Raw genomic sequence first — 15,315 nt, forward strand, 5'->3', positions numbered from 1 at the left:
ATGCTGTCAGATACATATTCAGGAGTTACAGTGAAGTAATGAACACATGACATCATGTGACATCATTTTGATGAGCTGAAAGCATGAATTATCACCAGAAATGCAGCCATTTTTAATAGGAAAAAATAAGACTTTCGTTTCTGGGAGTGAGAGTAGAGAAAAAAAATCCATATTGAGCCTTTTAAGGTGATCCTGAGCAAGTAGTCCTCATGCATATATGACAAGGGAGTAGGGCCTGTGTAATACTGTATGTACCAACAAATATGTTTCTCATTATGGCTTTTAGAAGACAAGGAGGCAGTTAAATAAACTAGTTACGGTAGTTTTAGAATTTGGATAGCCCAATAACAGAATTAGGGACAGCAACAATCTTAAGGCATGTTATGAAAGAAGAAAGTTTTTGGATATGGTGTTAAGCCAAATTTCTTTAAAAAGTTCATTTGGTAATGTAGATTTTGTATTTTACCACCTGAAGTATATTTGAAGACTTTCCAGTGGTAAATGTTTGATGAAAGGGATAAGAGCATTACCAATAGGCCCATGAAAAAGTCCAGCTCGTCATGCAGAGAAGTTAATGAGGGAGAAGTTGACTGGAGTCATCCAGCATGTCTAGAAAGCTCTTTGCAGCTAACATTTCTGAGATTCTGTGAGCTACAGTCTTTTTGTCACAAACAAAAATTTTAAGGTTCTTTGACAACTAAAGTAGGTAAAATAGGTAATTGTGATTATTTTAGAAAATAATTAAGGCCTTTTTATCTGAAGGAGAAGAAATGTTCCTTATGTGTGTGATAAAACTAGGAAAGAAGTAAGAAAATGTACTTTAAAAGAATTGATGAATAAGAACCAATAAAAGTGATTACATTGTGTATCATTAAATGTGGATCCTAGTAACTGGGTATAGAGACCCCATGTTGGATATCTACAAAGTGGCACATTCCTACAGTGTCATTTTTCTGAAAAAAATGAGTTGCCCGCCATTGATGACAAACGTATTAAGTATGGAAGTTAGTGCAGAGGATCTGTGAGTGCTGTGAGCATGCCGTTCGTGTCCCGGGAGGGTGAGAGCCCGCTAGGTGGTGGGAGCGAGCCGGTTTGAGCGGAGCCCGCGCTGCCGGCGGTGCACGGCCCCTGCCGGGCCGAGCCGTGCCGGGCCGTGCTGAGCCGGACCGTGCCGTGCCGAGCCGGACCGTGCCGTGCCGTGCTGAGCCGTGCCGAGCCGGGCCGTGCCGTGCCGTGCCGTGCCGTGCCGAGCCGGGCCGTGCCGAGTCGGGCCGTGCCGTGCCGTGCCGAGCCGTGCCGAGCCGGGCCAGGCCGTGCTGTGCTGAGCCGTGCCGAGCCGTGCCGGGCCGTGCCGTGCCGTGCTGTGCTGAGCCGTGCTGTGCCGTGCTGAGCCGTGCTGTGCCGTGCCGAGCCGAGCGCTGGGCTGGCAGCAGCCCTCGGGAGGAACTGCGTCAGTAACGGGGCTCAGGCATTTTGACAGAAACGGTAATGAACATGGACTCCAGGTTTCTTAATTCCAGGAATTTTCTTACTGTGTAAAAATAGAACTCTTAAAAACTTTGAGAATGAAATTAGTACTTTGAATCCATTCTGGAAGTCAGTGAATATTCACTGCAAACCTTTGGCTGGTATTTTTCCCCTTGAAATTCTTTCTTTTCATGTGGTACCCGGGCTCTCATTTCTGGTGCGTGGTGGGACAAACAGTTATGATTAGGTGGTCACTAATGCTCACTTGATGGAAATCTGCAAGTCCATTTTGCCCATTTCTTTTCTGTCCTGAAAGAGGAGCATGCTTGCCAGTTGCTGTCCCTCCATTTCCCTTCTTTGGTACAATGGACAGCTATATCTGTTCCAGACCTGCTCAGTATGAGCAGTTCACACTCTCTCCACTCCAAAGCTATCTGCAGGTTCTTCCCTGTCCTCCAAACTGTTCTCTGCCAATACTCTGCCAATATTCCAAGCCAGGTGATTCAGTGAAAACTGTCTCATGCTGGTAATCATCCTTTGTCTTTACCAAATTATTCTACCAGGGCAATGGCAAAGTTATGTTTGTGCATGTTCTGGTTGGAATAAGTTATCAGTGAATTTTAGTTGCAGTGGCACTGTTGGTCATTCCGAGTGTCATGATTTGAATAATAATTCCATAAAGCAAGCAGAGTGTAGCTCTGTCTTGTTGGGAATTTTGCTGCTGTGCAGAAATGAGCATGCATTTATGAGGATTGGCCAGATGTGAAGAACATTCTGGTGTGCCTTGCATTATCTTTTCTGTAAAATTCCTGTTGAACTACCTTTTGACTTTTACTTAAAATGCTTGTGATTTAGAAAATTCAAGTTTTCTCTAGTCAGAGTCCAAAGAAAAATTTTGTTCAAAGCACAAACTTTGAGGGTGCTTTTCTGTCTGAAGAAATGTATTGTAATTCTATGCAGTGTAAAAACTAACGCCTACAGTGTCATTTATTCTGAGAATGCATGTTTTTCACATAATAGACAAGGTGAAGAAGAACTTAAGAGAAAGTATTCCAGTGACACATTTGCAAAGAAATACTGATTAAAAGCCTAACTTATATAATTGATATTATTTATGCTTTTCACTAATACTTGCTGTAATGAATTTAGAACAGTTTTAACTGGATGTTTATAAAAGGATTTCAAATGTTCTTACTTTGAAACTTTTTGCTCTCTTTTAGGGTATTCCTGGTTCGTGATAGCCAAAGTAACCCAAAAACATTTGTATTGTCACTGAGTCATGGATTAAAAATAAAACATTTTCAAATTGTACCTGTAAGTAAGTTTTTTCAGTTTATATATGGAGTTTTAAAACCAAAAAATTGAAGAACTGTGGTAGAATATGGATGGATTTTTTCTTCTTTTGTTGTTTTATGGGAGATGTAAACATCATACCTGTATCACTAAATATAATTAGTATTCTTTAGTAGGGTTGAATGTTTTTGAGCTTCGCTGTTTGATTTGTTCTAAAGCTTGACTAGTATTACAAAATCCTAAAAAGTTTTTCTTGAAAAACTAAACAAATCTGTTTCAATTGGAATAGAAGCAACCCTGATGGCATGAAAATCATGTTTTAAGAGAGTTCATGTTTCCTGTTACTTTTCAGTATGTACACAATTTCTAAGTCATCTGTTTTGGACTGCCTCCATCATGTGTCCATATCTCACTGAGTCTTCTGTTAAGGTTTTTTTCAATATTTGTAGTCAGACATATTTTGTTGACCTCTCTTGTTACTGTGGCATATTCAGAGGAACAAAAAAAAAATCATTATTTAGTCCAGCTACTTTATAGGTGAGCTGGAAGTTACTAAGCTGAAATCATATTTCTCTTAGTTTTCATTGAACATATTGTCCAGTTATCCTGAGGGAATGGTTAGCCATCCTCATCGCTTCCACTCTCTCACAAGGTGGTTTATGTGAGTTTCTTTACATGCTGCATCTCTTGAGTTGAGAAATACTTGAGCATTTAGTGTTTTGGCCACAGATGCTTGACATAACTGAGCAGACCCAGAGCTTTTTTTGTCTCTCTTTACAAGAACCTTTCTTGCAGACTAGATAATACTCTTGCTTCCATGTATCTTCCTCCTGAAGTTTCTAGCATATTCTGCTCTTTCTCAGTAGAAATTAGTGGCACTATTTTTTTTTTCTTTATCTGTTGATTCTCTCTGATCATTCACCAAATTTCTGTATGCCTTACCTAGGGCTTATAGCTAATATTCTCTACTAAAAAAGGTTCATGTAGAATAAAACTGAAGCATTATTTGAGAGGAGGAAATAAGTTGATCAGATTACCTATAAGAATTGTCCAGGATTTTGTTGTGTTTAGGTACAGAATACGGAGGATTCCTTCATCCAAAAGTGATAATTATGGACTGGATCCCATGGGATCATCAACATATAATCCTTGATAAGAATCCCAGGTGTAAGATCTCTGTGCATTCATTGACTGTAGTCACTTCTAGTATTTACTTTGGTATAACTGTTGTGTGGTTTAGAAAAGCTTCCAAACCCCATACAAAGAGTATATGTTTCTAGTTTATTGGGATATCCTTTAACTCTCAAATTGAAGAGACCACTTTCCCTTTCCCTATCAGGAAACAGACCCTCTCTTCTCTAGGCACAGGTATAGCAGGACGCTGCAGTTGTCTTCAGTAACCTCCGAGATGGATGATTCTCTTCTTCCCTTCATGAGAATGTGCTAAAACCTCGCTCTCCCATTGTGGAATCCTTGGATGAACCAGTAATTCTTAGTTTTGATGTAGTTGTCTACAGACTTGGGTCACATTTCCCATGCTTTTCATCGAGAAGACCTGTATCACTTCAGTGCATTTGACTTGAAGGAAATGTTTTTGAATTGTTTTTTAACTAAAGCGATTCCTCCTATGATAGTAGCCAGAAAAAATAAATCATGATGAGAACAGCTTAATCCAGACAGAGTGTATCAGCATGGAAGCTGTTGTCCCCCAAATATTGGCATGTTCCTTTCTGTCAGTTTCTGGTTGCATTCAGTACCCTTATTGCATTCTCAATACCCTGACTTAAATGTACTCTGGTTTTACTGGAATGGTGCTGTTTAAAGATTTCAGAAAATTGTTTTTTAAGGGAGGAAGGGTTTTGGTTCCAGTTGCTGCTGATCTAAATTTAGTGATCATTTTCTAAGAAACAAGGCATTTTATATTACTGTAGTAAAGTCATAGCTTATTAGTTGAAGATCAAGGTTACCTCTTTGAATTTCAAATTCTACTGTTCTAAACACTTACCTGTTTCCAGCCATTCTGAAGGCAAATTTTCTTACTAAATACATGTAATTTACAAAGCCTCTTTACAAGGTAAAAACAATCCAATCCAATCCAATCCCTAGATGACTTATTTTTCTCCTGTATTTTAGGTTGCTTCAGGTTATGCTGCACTTTAAAATGTCCCCTTTTAGACAGGGTGTGTCTGCAACTTGCTAGTTCATGCCTCACCCATGCAAGCAGGTGCCTTGTGTTAATATTGGCAACCTGTGCAACAGGTATTGCAGGTGGGTAGTTGGGAATTGATTGTAAAAAGTTCAGAAGGAAAACTTTGGGGTACATTTGGGATCCTGTACTGTGAAAATTGGAGAGCTTGTTAGTTTAAAGGTATTTGTTAGCCTTTAAGCTGTAAGCTGATGCAAGTTCACTTCAATGGATTCTATCCTGAAATTTCATTCATATGAAAGATGAAGAGTTGATATACAGTTCTGGGACTGTCTTTTTCTAATAAATGCTTTCTCATAACAGGCTTCTTAGCTTGCAGAAGATGATAGGTTCTTGAGCAACAGAACTTTGATATGAGTTTTTACTTTGCAAAATATTGATAGCTTTAAAATTAGCAATCTGTCTGGTATTCATTTCAAGGAATTAACTTATTAGGATCATAACAGACATTTGAATTGTTAACTCTTCTTGCCTGCAGTGTGTTGGCAGGAAAATTGCATGCATAAAGAAAGTCCAATGAATGATAATCCATTTTCAGGTTTTTGGCTGGAGCACAGGAGTTCACACATTCTCACATTGGTAATTCCTTAACTAGCAGAGTTTGACCTGGTTTGACCAAAGTCTGAGAATAAAGAAATTACAAACTACTTCCAGTCATGGTAGAAAGGGGTAGAATAATCCAGGAGTCATAAGCAGTTCAACAGCTGCTTCAGATAGAACTTCTTAATTACAGGTAAGACAGCTCATTATATCTTCTCCTTTCCCCTGTATTCAAGTAGGGTAGCTGCATCTTTCCCTAGCACACCATCTGTTACTCCATGCTAGCCCTACTTCAGGATCCTCTGTTCAATACTCTTTCAGTCTTGTATCTTTTTTCCCTTTTCTTTTTAACAATAGTTTGAATAGGTTTTTTCACCCTTTATTTACATGAATACCAATTAGTCACTATTTCACCTCTTGATATTAGACATATCAGCAGTAGAGGAACTAAATCAAGAAATTATGTAGTCAGCAGTGCAGTACAAATTGTGCAAGAGCTAACATTTAGTAACTTAGAAGAGGGAAATAGTGATTGTAAATTTTTAAGCATCAAAAGGAATCTTTCAAGGTATCTGTTGAAGTTTCTTCTTTCTCTTCTACATCTGTGCTAATACATGTTTGGAGCTGCAGCAATTTTTCCCCCTACAACAAAGAAGTGCTGGAGCAAGCATGTCACTCTTGTGATGGGTAGTGTCTTGTGTAGCTAATAGTTCCCAGCACACCACTGCACTGGTGTGTAGCCTCATCACACCTTACAAAAGTGAAAGAAAATCATGGAAATGAATGGAGCAAAGGTTGAAATTTATGAGTAACTTCAAACTTGGTTTCTTCTTGTTCCTCTCTAAGAACTCAGGGTTGGTATTAACCCCAGCTGTAATTCCAAAGCAAAGGCATGAAGTAGTATTGTTAATGCAGAAAGAGTATTCCTATACTTATTTAACTGTTCTTTTTAGGTGTGTACTTGAAGTCAAATAATACATTGTTTTCCTGTTGGTCTTTTTTTAAAAAAAGTCTTAAAATCTTTTCTTTAAGATGTGTAAATGATCACTGTATTTTTTCTGCTCACAGTAGTTTTAAGATTACGAATATGTTGGTCTGTAAGAACACTTCTCAAAGAAGTATTCAAATCAGAAAAAAATACTCTAGCAAAAGAAGATTTTATTGAATCTTGTTTTTCCATTTTTACAGTTGGAAGATGATGGGAAGCTATTCTATACCCTCGATGATGGTCATACCAGATTTACTGATCTCATCCAGCTAGTGGAATTCTATCAACTTAATAAAGGAGTGCTGCCTTGCAAGTTAAAACACTATTGTGCACGGATTGCTCTTTAACCAAAGCATTTGTTGTTTCATCAGAGGGAAAGGAAGATGCTAGTATACTTTCCCCCCCAAAGGCAATTTGTACAGCAAAAAGGGGGGAAGACCCATTGCATTGTAAAGATTCTATGTTTAGGCTGCAAAAAAAAGATGAATTTATATTCTATGTAGATAAGAACTTTGCTTTGTGATTGTCACAGCAAAATTAACTTTATGGTTTTGAAAAACCATTTTTTCCTATGTAATTCTTTAGTGTTGTCTTGGACTTGCTGGGTTTTCTTTTCATCTGAAAACAGTTTTGAAAAATATTGTGTAACTCCTGCAAAAATATAACTGAAGGAAGATCTTTGTTCTAAGGTTTAAAATTAACTTTTTTCTCTATAAATGTTTCTCATAATTTCTGTTCATCGCATAAAAGAATAACATTTACTGTGGCAAGGATCAGAAGCTGAACTGCACATTTTATTTGTAAATAAAATGAATAAATATTTTGCACTATATTTTTGAATGCTACTTTGAGGATTATCATATCCAAAAAGTGAAAAATCATTAAAATCACTTATAACTGCTCAGTTGTATTGAGCGTGCTATCCTTGTTGTAATAATTTAAAGGATTTTTTTTTCTAATCTAATGACTAAATCTACATCTTCATACAGGGCTGGACTGTCACTTACTTGGCTGTGAAATGTATGAACATGCATAATTATTATGTAGTGCATAATGTGGTTTAGTGTATACCTATAATCTCTGACACAAAGAAAGACCTGTTAAGTAGTATGGATCTTTCCACAGTTGAGGAAGGAATCAATTTCAATTGCCCTAAAAAACAAAAAAAAGTAATGCTTAGTTGTAAGTTAGTTGTAAATTATCAATAATTTACAATACTTACAAATAAAGCTAAATCCAGTGGACTTTGCTGAAAACCTCATGAAAGTCTATTTGTAGTCAGTTCCTAGATTATTTTATTATTTATTATAAAATAAAAATGTCAGTTTAGCTACCAGTTAAGCAATCGTTACAGATTATCAAGTATCTAACATTCCAGCTAAAAAGAACTGTGCCAGTCCACCAAATCAAATTTTGCACCACAGCATTAGAACTAATTTTGGTATTTGTGTTTTGAAAGACAGTTGTATCCTTGAACAAAAACTCGAGTGCAGTGGGACTTGGGAAAGAGGCATCCCCAACCTGATGCTTTGCTGTCCAAGAGATTTGATCTTATTGAAAGGACTCAGGACATTGTCCTGGGTATCTTTAAAAGGGTAACGCTGGAGTGAAGTCAGTGTTTGAAGATGGGCCATCACACTGAATCCAGCTCCCCGTTCCTGTGCTTGCTTAGGACCATGGCTGGCAGCCACAGCAGCTGCTCTGCTGCAGGAGGAGGTGGGGAGAAGGTAAAGGAGGCCTGGGCCGGAGATGGAGCCGCTGGGCCCCGAGGCACGGCGGAGCTGGGATGTGGCAGCTGCCAAGGTCATGGACGTGGAGGCTTGAGAACAGTGTGGTAACTGTAGCCTGTGGTTTTGTTATTGTGTGTCTCTGGAAGGCAAGCATAATAACATAATACTGTGATACTTAATTTACCGACTTGATCCACACATCACTGACCTTTTCCTCTGGTATGCAAATGCAGTTTTTAAAGCTCATTAAAAAAGCAACTCTTCCTAATGTGTACCAAAGATGCAACATATGTGGTGCCTAAGCTCATTACATTAGGAAAGCTTTGTAAAAATCTACAGTCTAATAAATTTAACTCTTAAACCTCAAACATAATTTCAAATTGTACTTAAAAAATAATTTTAATTAAAACCTCTTCAGGTTTGGTTTAATAATGTGGTTACTTCTACGGTAGTTTTATTTCAGATGTTGGTGTTAGAATAAGGAGAAACATTCTCTGCATCCCTTTTTAAAATCATCTCGTGACAAATGTCTATTGTCTATTGTAGTCCATTTCTATTTGGACATGTGAAAGCTTCATAATTTTTATTTGTATTTATGTATTCATGCTTGGCAGAGAAGCCACCTGCTCAGTGACTGAGTACCTGTCATCTTTGGACCTATCAGAAAAGAAAAGAATGTAGGTATTATATCACATGGTGGAGACATCAACCATCAAGAAGCTTTGCCTGATTTTTCAGTTTTTGTTTCACAAGTGAAATTGAAAAAAGCCAAAAAACAAAACAAAACCAAAATAATAATAATAAAAAAGCCCAATTAAAATAAAGTATTGCTTAATGAGCATGGGATTTGAACATTTGAGCTGTCAAGTATTCAAAACTTTCTTATACTGCAAAGCATTTCCTCCTGCATTTTGACAGCTGTCTTAATTAAAATCTAAACTGAAATGTTGCTGGGAATACATAATCACTTTTATATGATGTGCATACCTTTTGTGGATTCTGTTGTTGTTTGTGACCATGCCAGAAAAAAACACACCAGTAAAACTAATAAAATCTAGTTTGCTGTTTAAATGACTTCACAGGCTACCTCCTTGTTTAAATATAACTCAAGAAGGAAGCGTGAAGGAGGTAGTCTTAATGTGTAAAAGCAAAAAACCAAACAACACCTGTCAAAACTCAAATATTCTGATATCCCAGACTTTTTCCTAAATTGTACAAGTGGTTGATTTATGACTTTCAAGATCCTTGCTTGCCACCAGTCAGAACAAAACAGCAAGGAATTTCTATGAGATCAGCCAGGATATGTCTGACCATAAAGTTCTTTGGGGGTGTAGGCAATGCTATTTAGACAGAATTTCAGTGTGTTAATTGTCACTTCTAATTAGGAATACTACACTTTGGTGCCCACCTTCACAAAGAGAATTGGCTAATCAGGAGCTGTTAACAGCTCAGGAAGAAATCAGTACTATTTTGGGCAAGCCAGTCTATCTGTCTCCAACATTTGCTTCTCTACAAAATGTGGACAGTTTTATATCTACATCACAGAATATTTATGGACTGCTTTTTAAGGAAAAACAAAACCCCAAAAAATCAACAAACAACAGAACAGAAGGAACTGGTGTTATTTGCAGAAGCTTTTTTAATACTTAAATGATACGTTTTTACCTTTACTTGATGCCAAAACACCCAGGTATGAAGCGTAGTATTTAAAAAACTCTTCATGTTTTCTTCAGATTTAAAATTTTATGCTTCCCAGAGTGTTTATGTGTAGTGCACTGCCAGGAGGAGAGAACTGAGCTCGCCATGTAGAGGAACCAAAAGCAGTGTAAGTGCACAAGCCTCAGTTGCTATCTGGGGTAATTAGCCCTGCAGGGGTATGCTCTGCGAGATGTGAGCTAGTGCAGAGATTGTGCTAAAGCTCAGCATTGTATTTGTTGGCATGCCCTTTGTGCCTTAGTTTCCAATCTAAAAATCTTCTTGGCTCAAAGGAGATTAAAAGTTAATTCACTGCTGTTTCATAAGGTATATACGTACCCGGACGGAATTAAGGTTGCAGGGGCAGAATTAAGTGACATTTTTAAACTTCTGAGTGTTTTTACTTAACAATCTTATTAAGTCACTTGATGAATTTTTTGCAATATAGTGAGTCTTCAAGTCATCCAACTAAATGTTTTGAAGGAGAGCTTTAACCCATTAAATAAAAGAGGATTATGTATGTAACTAACTGCAAGTGGGATCTTGCAAGGATAATTGAATTTCTGTCAAATGTTGTCTGTTACAGTCTGGTTTAAGAATTGTAGCATTTTGTGCTTCCCTGGGGGTAGAATTATTCCATAGTGGGCTTGCAGTATCTCATTTTAAGTTAAAATCTGCTTATTTCAAGTGAATAGCCTTTTTTTGTTGTTTAAAAGCTACTCATCTTCATCTAAACAGAAGCCACTCATTCATCAATTAATTTTAACTGTTGAAACCTATTTATTCGCTGTGGCTTGCAGATCAATCTAGCATTTGTCTGTAAGAAATCTTATACGTAATTTTTGTTACCTTTATTTAATTAGTTTAGAAAAAGACAAAGAAACTTACAGCTTACATCAGCATTTCTGTTTGATTAGAAAAACAATTATTTTTATGACTGTTCTGGAATTTCAGAGTACTATTCTAATACACTGTAATGCATTCCATTTCTAATTTCAACTTGGTAGCCGAAATCATTGAAGATAGGACATACCCCGTTACTTGAATATACTTGCAAGCTTTCAGAGGTTAAACACTTATGGTCTATGCATAATCAATGTGTATGGTAGTGCAATTAATGTTAACTTTAATGAAATGCATGAATATTTAAAACTTAATGAATCTGACTTTACAGCATGCTTTACAGCCTGGCTCACATATGTGAACAGTATTGACTGTTGGCCTCTGGATGTCAGCAGTGTATCACGAAATTCCTGCAATCAGCCACTGTTTTCATGCTTCCTCCCAGAAATATCTGTGACTTGTGGTCTCTGCACACCTCCAGAACACCCAGTACTTTTTCCTCTTATAAATTATTCACTTACTCTGTACCAATTAGTTCTACCAGTTGCTAGGTTTGTTATCAAGTTAAGCTTCAAGACAAGAACCTGAACTCAATGAGTGATTAAAAATTTATTAGCAGAGATGATTAAATATGCAGATAGTCTGTGAAGCTTGTTCTTGAAACCATTATATTACCTTTTTAATACTAATGATTTGTATAATTAATTTTATAAAAGCCTGAAAGTCTTTTAAAAAAATTCAGAGTAGGACATAAAAGGGAAGAGATTAAATGCAGAGGAGGCAGTGAACCTGAGCATTAAAACAGCTCATTCACATGTATAGGCAATAAAGTGATTTCCTTACAGGAATAGTTTGTGGTTTTTCTTCCCCTCTGCTAAGTTGATTATTTTATTAATCTTTTAAGCAATTTGGGAAAACTCTTATCAACTAGTGAGTCATATTTTCAAAATAGAACTTGATGTGATGAACACTGATAATACAGATGATTCCCCAAAACTTTACAATTACAACATTTGAGCACATGTTGGATTTAGGCATGTGAGGAGCCCCAGGGCTTCCTCGGGAAGGAAGGTACGGGGGCATTAATGCCCATGGTGCCACTGGGCAGCGTGGCCAGCGCCAGGCGAGGCTCCTGAGGGATGGCTGCCCTCACGCCGTGTTCTGAGGGGTGGGAAGTATGCCACTGGGCAGCGTGGCCAGCGCCAAATGAAGCCCCTGAGGGATGGCTGCCCTCATGCCGTGTTCTGAGGGGTGGGAGGTATGCCACTGGGCAGCGTGGCCAGCGCCAGGCGAGGCTCCTGAGGGATGGCTGCCCTCACGCCGTGTTCTGAGGGGTGGGAAGTACGCAGAGCCCTGTGGCTGTGCCCGTGCCAGGCCTGGCTGGGGTGGCAGCAGGGACTCCCCAGAACCCGCTGGCAGGGGGAGCAGCCTGCTGCTGGTGAACCTGCAGGGCTGGCTCAGGAGATGGGCCGGTCCTCCTTTCCTAGGGGGAAAGAAAACAAATGGCTTTACTGCCCCTTAAGGGAGTAGCTGGAGCAGAAGTCAGTCCTGGGGCCAGGCCTCTTGCCTTCCATGTTCCTGAGAGAAGTGAGCCCTCACGGCGGTAGCTGTGGCTGTGGGGAGCTGATGCCAGCCAAGGATGCTGACATGACACAGCTTTTGGCATCTGCTGGTATGTGCAGTGAGCAGGGTGGGAGCTGGTTTGTGTCACCTCTGTGAGAGGGCTCAGGAGGTAATGAGACCTGGCCACACGCTAGGAGCTGAAGCATGCCGGGGCCATGAGGGAGGCTTTGGGGCGAGCTGTGAGTTGCCATGCTAGCAGGGCTGGCAGCGCTGGGTGAGGAGCACAACTCAGCCCCCAGTTCTCTGTTCTCTCCCTCTCCTTCCATCTCTGCCTGGTGCAGTGCCACCAAAGGCAAGAGCTGATGGCCCAGGCACACCACAGGAGTGAGGTGCTGCAGATGAGGCTTGAAGGAAGGTGAGGGTCTGCCCCAGCTTTTCCTGGAGGGCCTGGACAAGGCGGGGGTGAGAGCTACCCAACCTCCTGCAACCCCAGCAGCTGCCCCTCAGTGAGGCTGATGAGCCCCACCAGCTGGAAATTGTCAGAGTTAATGAGTTGCCCTTAAAAAAATATGTGCGAGCAGTGTTTGGGTAGTAGGTGTGTGCTCTGGTGAGGCTGCTATGAAAAGTGAGTAAAATTGTTTATTTTTATTTTTTAAAGGCTCTGGCTTTGGGGTGGGAAAGGAAAATAATGACTGGAGGTTGTCGTGCATTTGTTGTGTTGCCCCTTTTGGGTTTTCTCTCCTTTTTCTGAAGTAGGGTGCCTTTATTCTCAAGTGCTAAGCTCTGTACAGCAGTATTTAGGCCTGAGTTCCACGAAGTGCTGTTTGTGTTTCTAGGCCTGGCTGCAGAAGGCAGCACAACTGTAGCAAAGCCTTTACTGGAGTAAGACCCAACAATAGTGTTTGCATTGCTGTCCTCACTGAGCTTGCACAGCTAGGAGCTCACTGGGGAGGATAATTCTAAGTAAAAATTGTTGGTCTTTGGGTAAAATAGAAGATTTGCCTCTTTGATGGTGAGACATTAAGACTGTGTCCTAGGGACTTTAGCAGAAGGCAGTCTTTGGAAAGCGTTTCCGCAGTGCTCCCAGAGATGCATTGTACATGGATGTCCTTGCTCTGAGCTAACTCAAAACAACCACTTTTGACAAAGACACTTCAGCTTCCCCTTCTAGTGTACCAGTCACCTGCTTGGGGATAGGGAAGGAGCAGATGAAAAAGGATTTGCTAGAGGAAGAATGTTAGTAGAAAAATGTTGAGAGCAAGTTGACTGAAGTGCTTCCTGCTTTTCTCCTTGTGGCTGAAGCTGAACAAAGAATGAACGTTTAGTTCCCCATTCCTGAATATGGCATAGAATGCTGTGGTTTTGTGTGAGGTCATGAATTTAGACTGGTTTTTAGTGTCAATGAAAACTTTCTAAAATGAAAAAAGTCCTTAAAATGAAGGAAATGAAATATATAATTTTAAATCCCTTTACAATGTGGGAGAAAGAAGACATGAAGTGTTCACAGTTTGTGGGTTTGTTTTATTTTGTTGCTAATTTTTAGCTTGATGTGGTAATTTTTTAACAAAAAAACTTGTTCCACTAAATAGTGCGGAACTTTGCAATTGCCAAATTTGCAGCCTAAATTAAATGTTCAAGTTCTGGGAAATAACTCATGGAAAAATGTCTTCTGATGATGGATGTGAGGTCAGCTATGCAAACTAAAATATTTTTTTCCCCAGCTATATGGTATAGGGCTGTGGTGCTCAGACCATATGCATAGCTAGTTATTTTTAGGCATTTAAGGAGAATGTAAAGGAGGTGATATGTGTGGGAGGATGGAAGGGTACTGAGAGAATTTTAAGAGATGCTAACACTTGGAACAACAATAGATATGCTATTGGAGTGATTTTTCCTAACCTGTACACATCACGTCTGGAAGGGTTTGCCTCGGTACTAAACAATTAGAAGTCCTCATTTTTAAATGATGCATGTACATCTTTGTGTGCTGTGCCTAATGCTACAGATTTCTGTATGCTTAAGATAATGTGTGTAAGTGTTGGCAGGATCAGAGTCAAAGATGTCAAAAATAACTTGAAGGGCTTGTGGAAATTTACAAAGTGTAATAAGGTGATACTTCAATTGGTGCTGAAGTGGAAATTGTAGCTGATATTATATTTAATGATGGACTGTGGTCACTGGGTTCACTGTGACTGAACATCTCTATTTTTGAAGTAAATGAAGAGCAGTATATGAAGTTGAACTAAAAATTAAGAATGTTTTTCTCTTGTACATTGGTATTGCTCTTTATGCTTATTATCCTGCATTGTGTGTGCATAAAAAAAAAGAAACACTGAAAAACTTCAACCAAACCTCCCTCATGATGGCCCTGAGAATCCCATAAGGAAGGAATTTGCAGTGGGTATCTATATTTGAAATGGCCTTGGCCTTGTGAAAGTGTAAGATGTGTGACACTTTTAAAGAACAAGTTCTTCATTCCTCATCACTGTAAAGGAATGATCTAATTTTTTCTTTTGCTTTGCTAGAAATAAAACTAATGAGCTGGTTCAGAGTACCAGCAGTACAGGTGGGGCTTAAAGGTTTTCCCATGGAAAACAGGTACAGCTCAATTGTATTACCCCTTGGTAAAGGGAGTTGGCAACAAACAAATTCTAGATTGCTCTGTGGTGAAGTGAAATGCTTATTTGTCTGCAGGAATGTGTGCTCCACTTCTGCTTCTACTTCCACTTGAAATCAGGCCATATCACTCAGCATGGATTTAGAAACACAGGGAAGAATGAATTTGCTTTTGCCATTACACTTATCCAAGGAGTTGCAATAGTGTTAACTATTGATGCTCTTCTCAGCTTTCAACTTGTGTCTTCTTGTGTATATAATTCTTTCTAATTACATTTTATTAGCTGCAGAAATTAATTTCTTGAGTATTTTTTTGTCATTTGTCTTGCTAGATATTTTTCATTAGAAAAGAGGTTTTTTGTTCTCTGAACAAA

General features: G+C 39.0%; 1 protein-coding gene and 1 long non-coding RNA gene across 3 annotated transcripts in view; both read left to right on the plus strand.

Annotated features, from left to right (window-relative positions):
- The window catches only part of GRB14 (growth factor receptor bound protein 14), a 58,613-nt gene extending 50,853 nt beyond the window's left edge, over positions 1-7,760 (plus strand). For both annotated transcript variants that reach the window (XM_059475822.1, XM_059475823.1), the window contains 2 exons: positions 2,688-2,781; positions 6,695-7,760. In XM_059475822.1, coding sequence (XP_059331805.1) covers positions 2,688-2,781; positions 6,695-6,841 — 241 coding nt within the window. In that variant the 3' untranslated portion in view covers positions 6,842-7,760. The remainder of the gene's footprint in view (positions 1-2,687; positions 2,782-6,694) is intronic.
- A 5,168-nt stretch (positions 7,761-12,928) lies between these two features.
- Positions 12,929-15,315, plus strand: part of LOC132075727 (uncharacterized) — a 71,877-nt gene continuing 69,490 nt past the window's right edge. The window contains exon 1 of the long non-coding RNA XR_009418811.1: positions 12,929-12,950. This is a non-coding gene — a long non-coding RNA (uncharacterized LOC132075727). The remainder of the gene's footprint in view (positions 12,951-15,315) is intronic.

Source organism: Ammospiza nelsoni, chromosome 7, assembly GCF_027579445.1.
Source record: "Ammospiza nelsoni isolate bAmmNel1 chromosome 7, bAmmNel1.pri, whole genome shotgun sequence".
Classification (NCBI taxonomy): Eukaryota; Metazoa; Chordata; class Aves; order Passeriformes; family Passerellidae; genus Ammospiza; species Ammospiza nelsoni.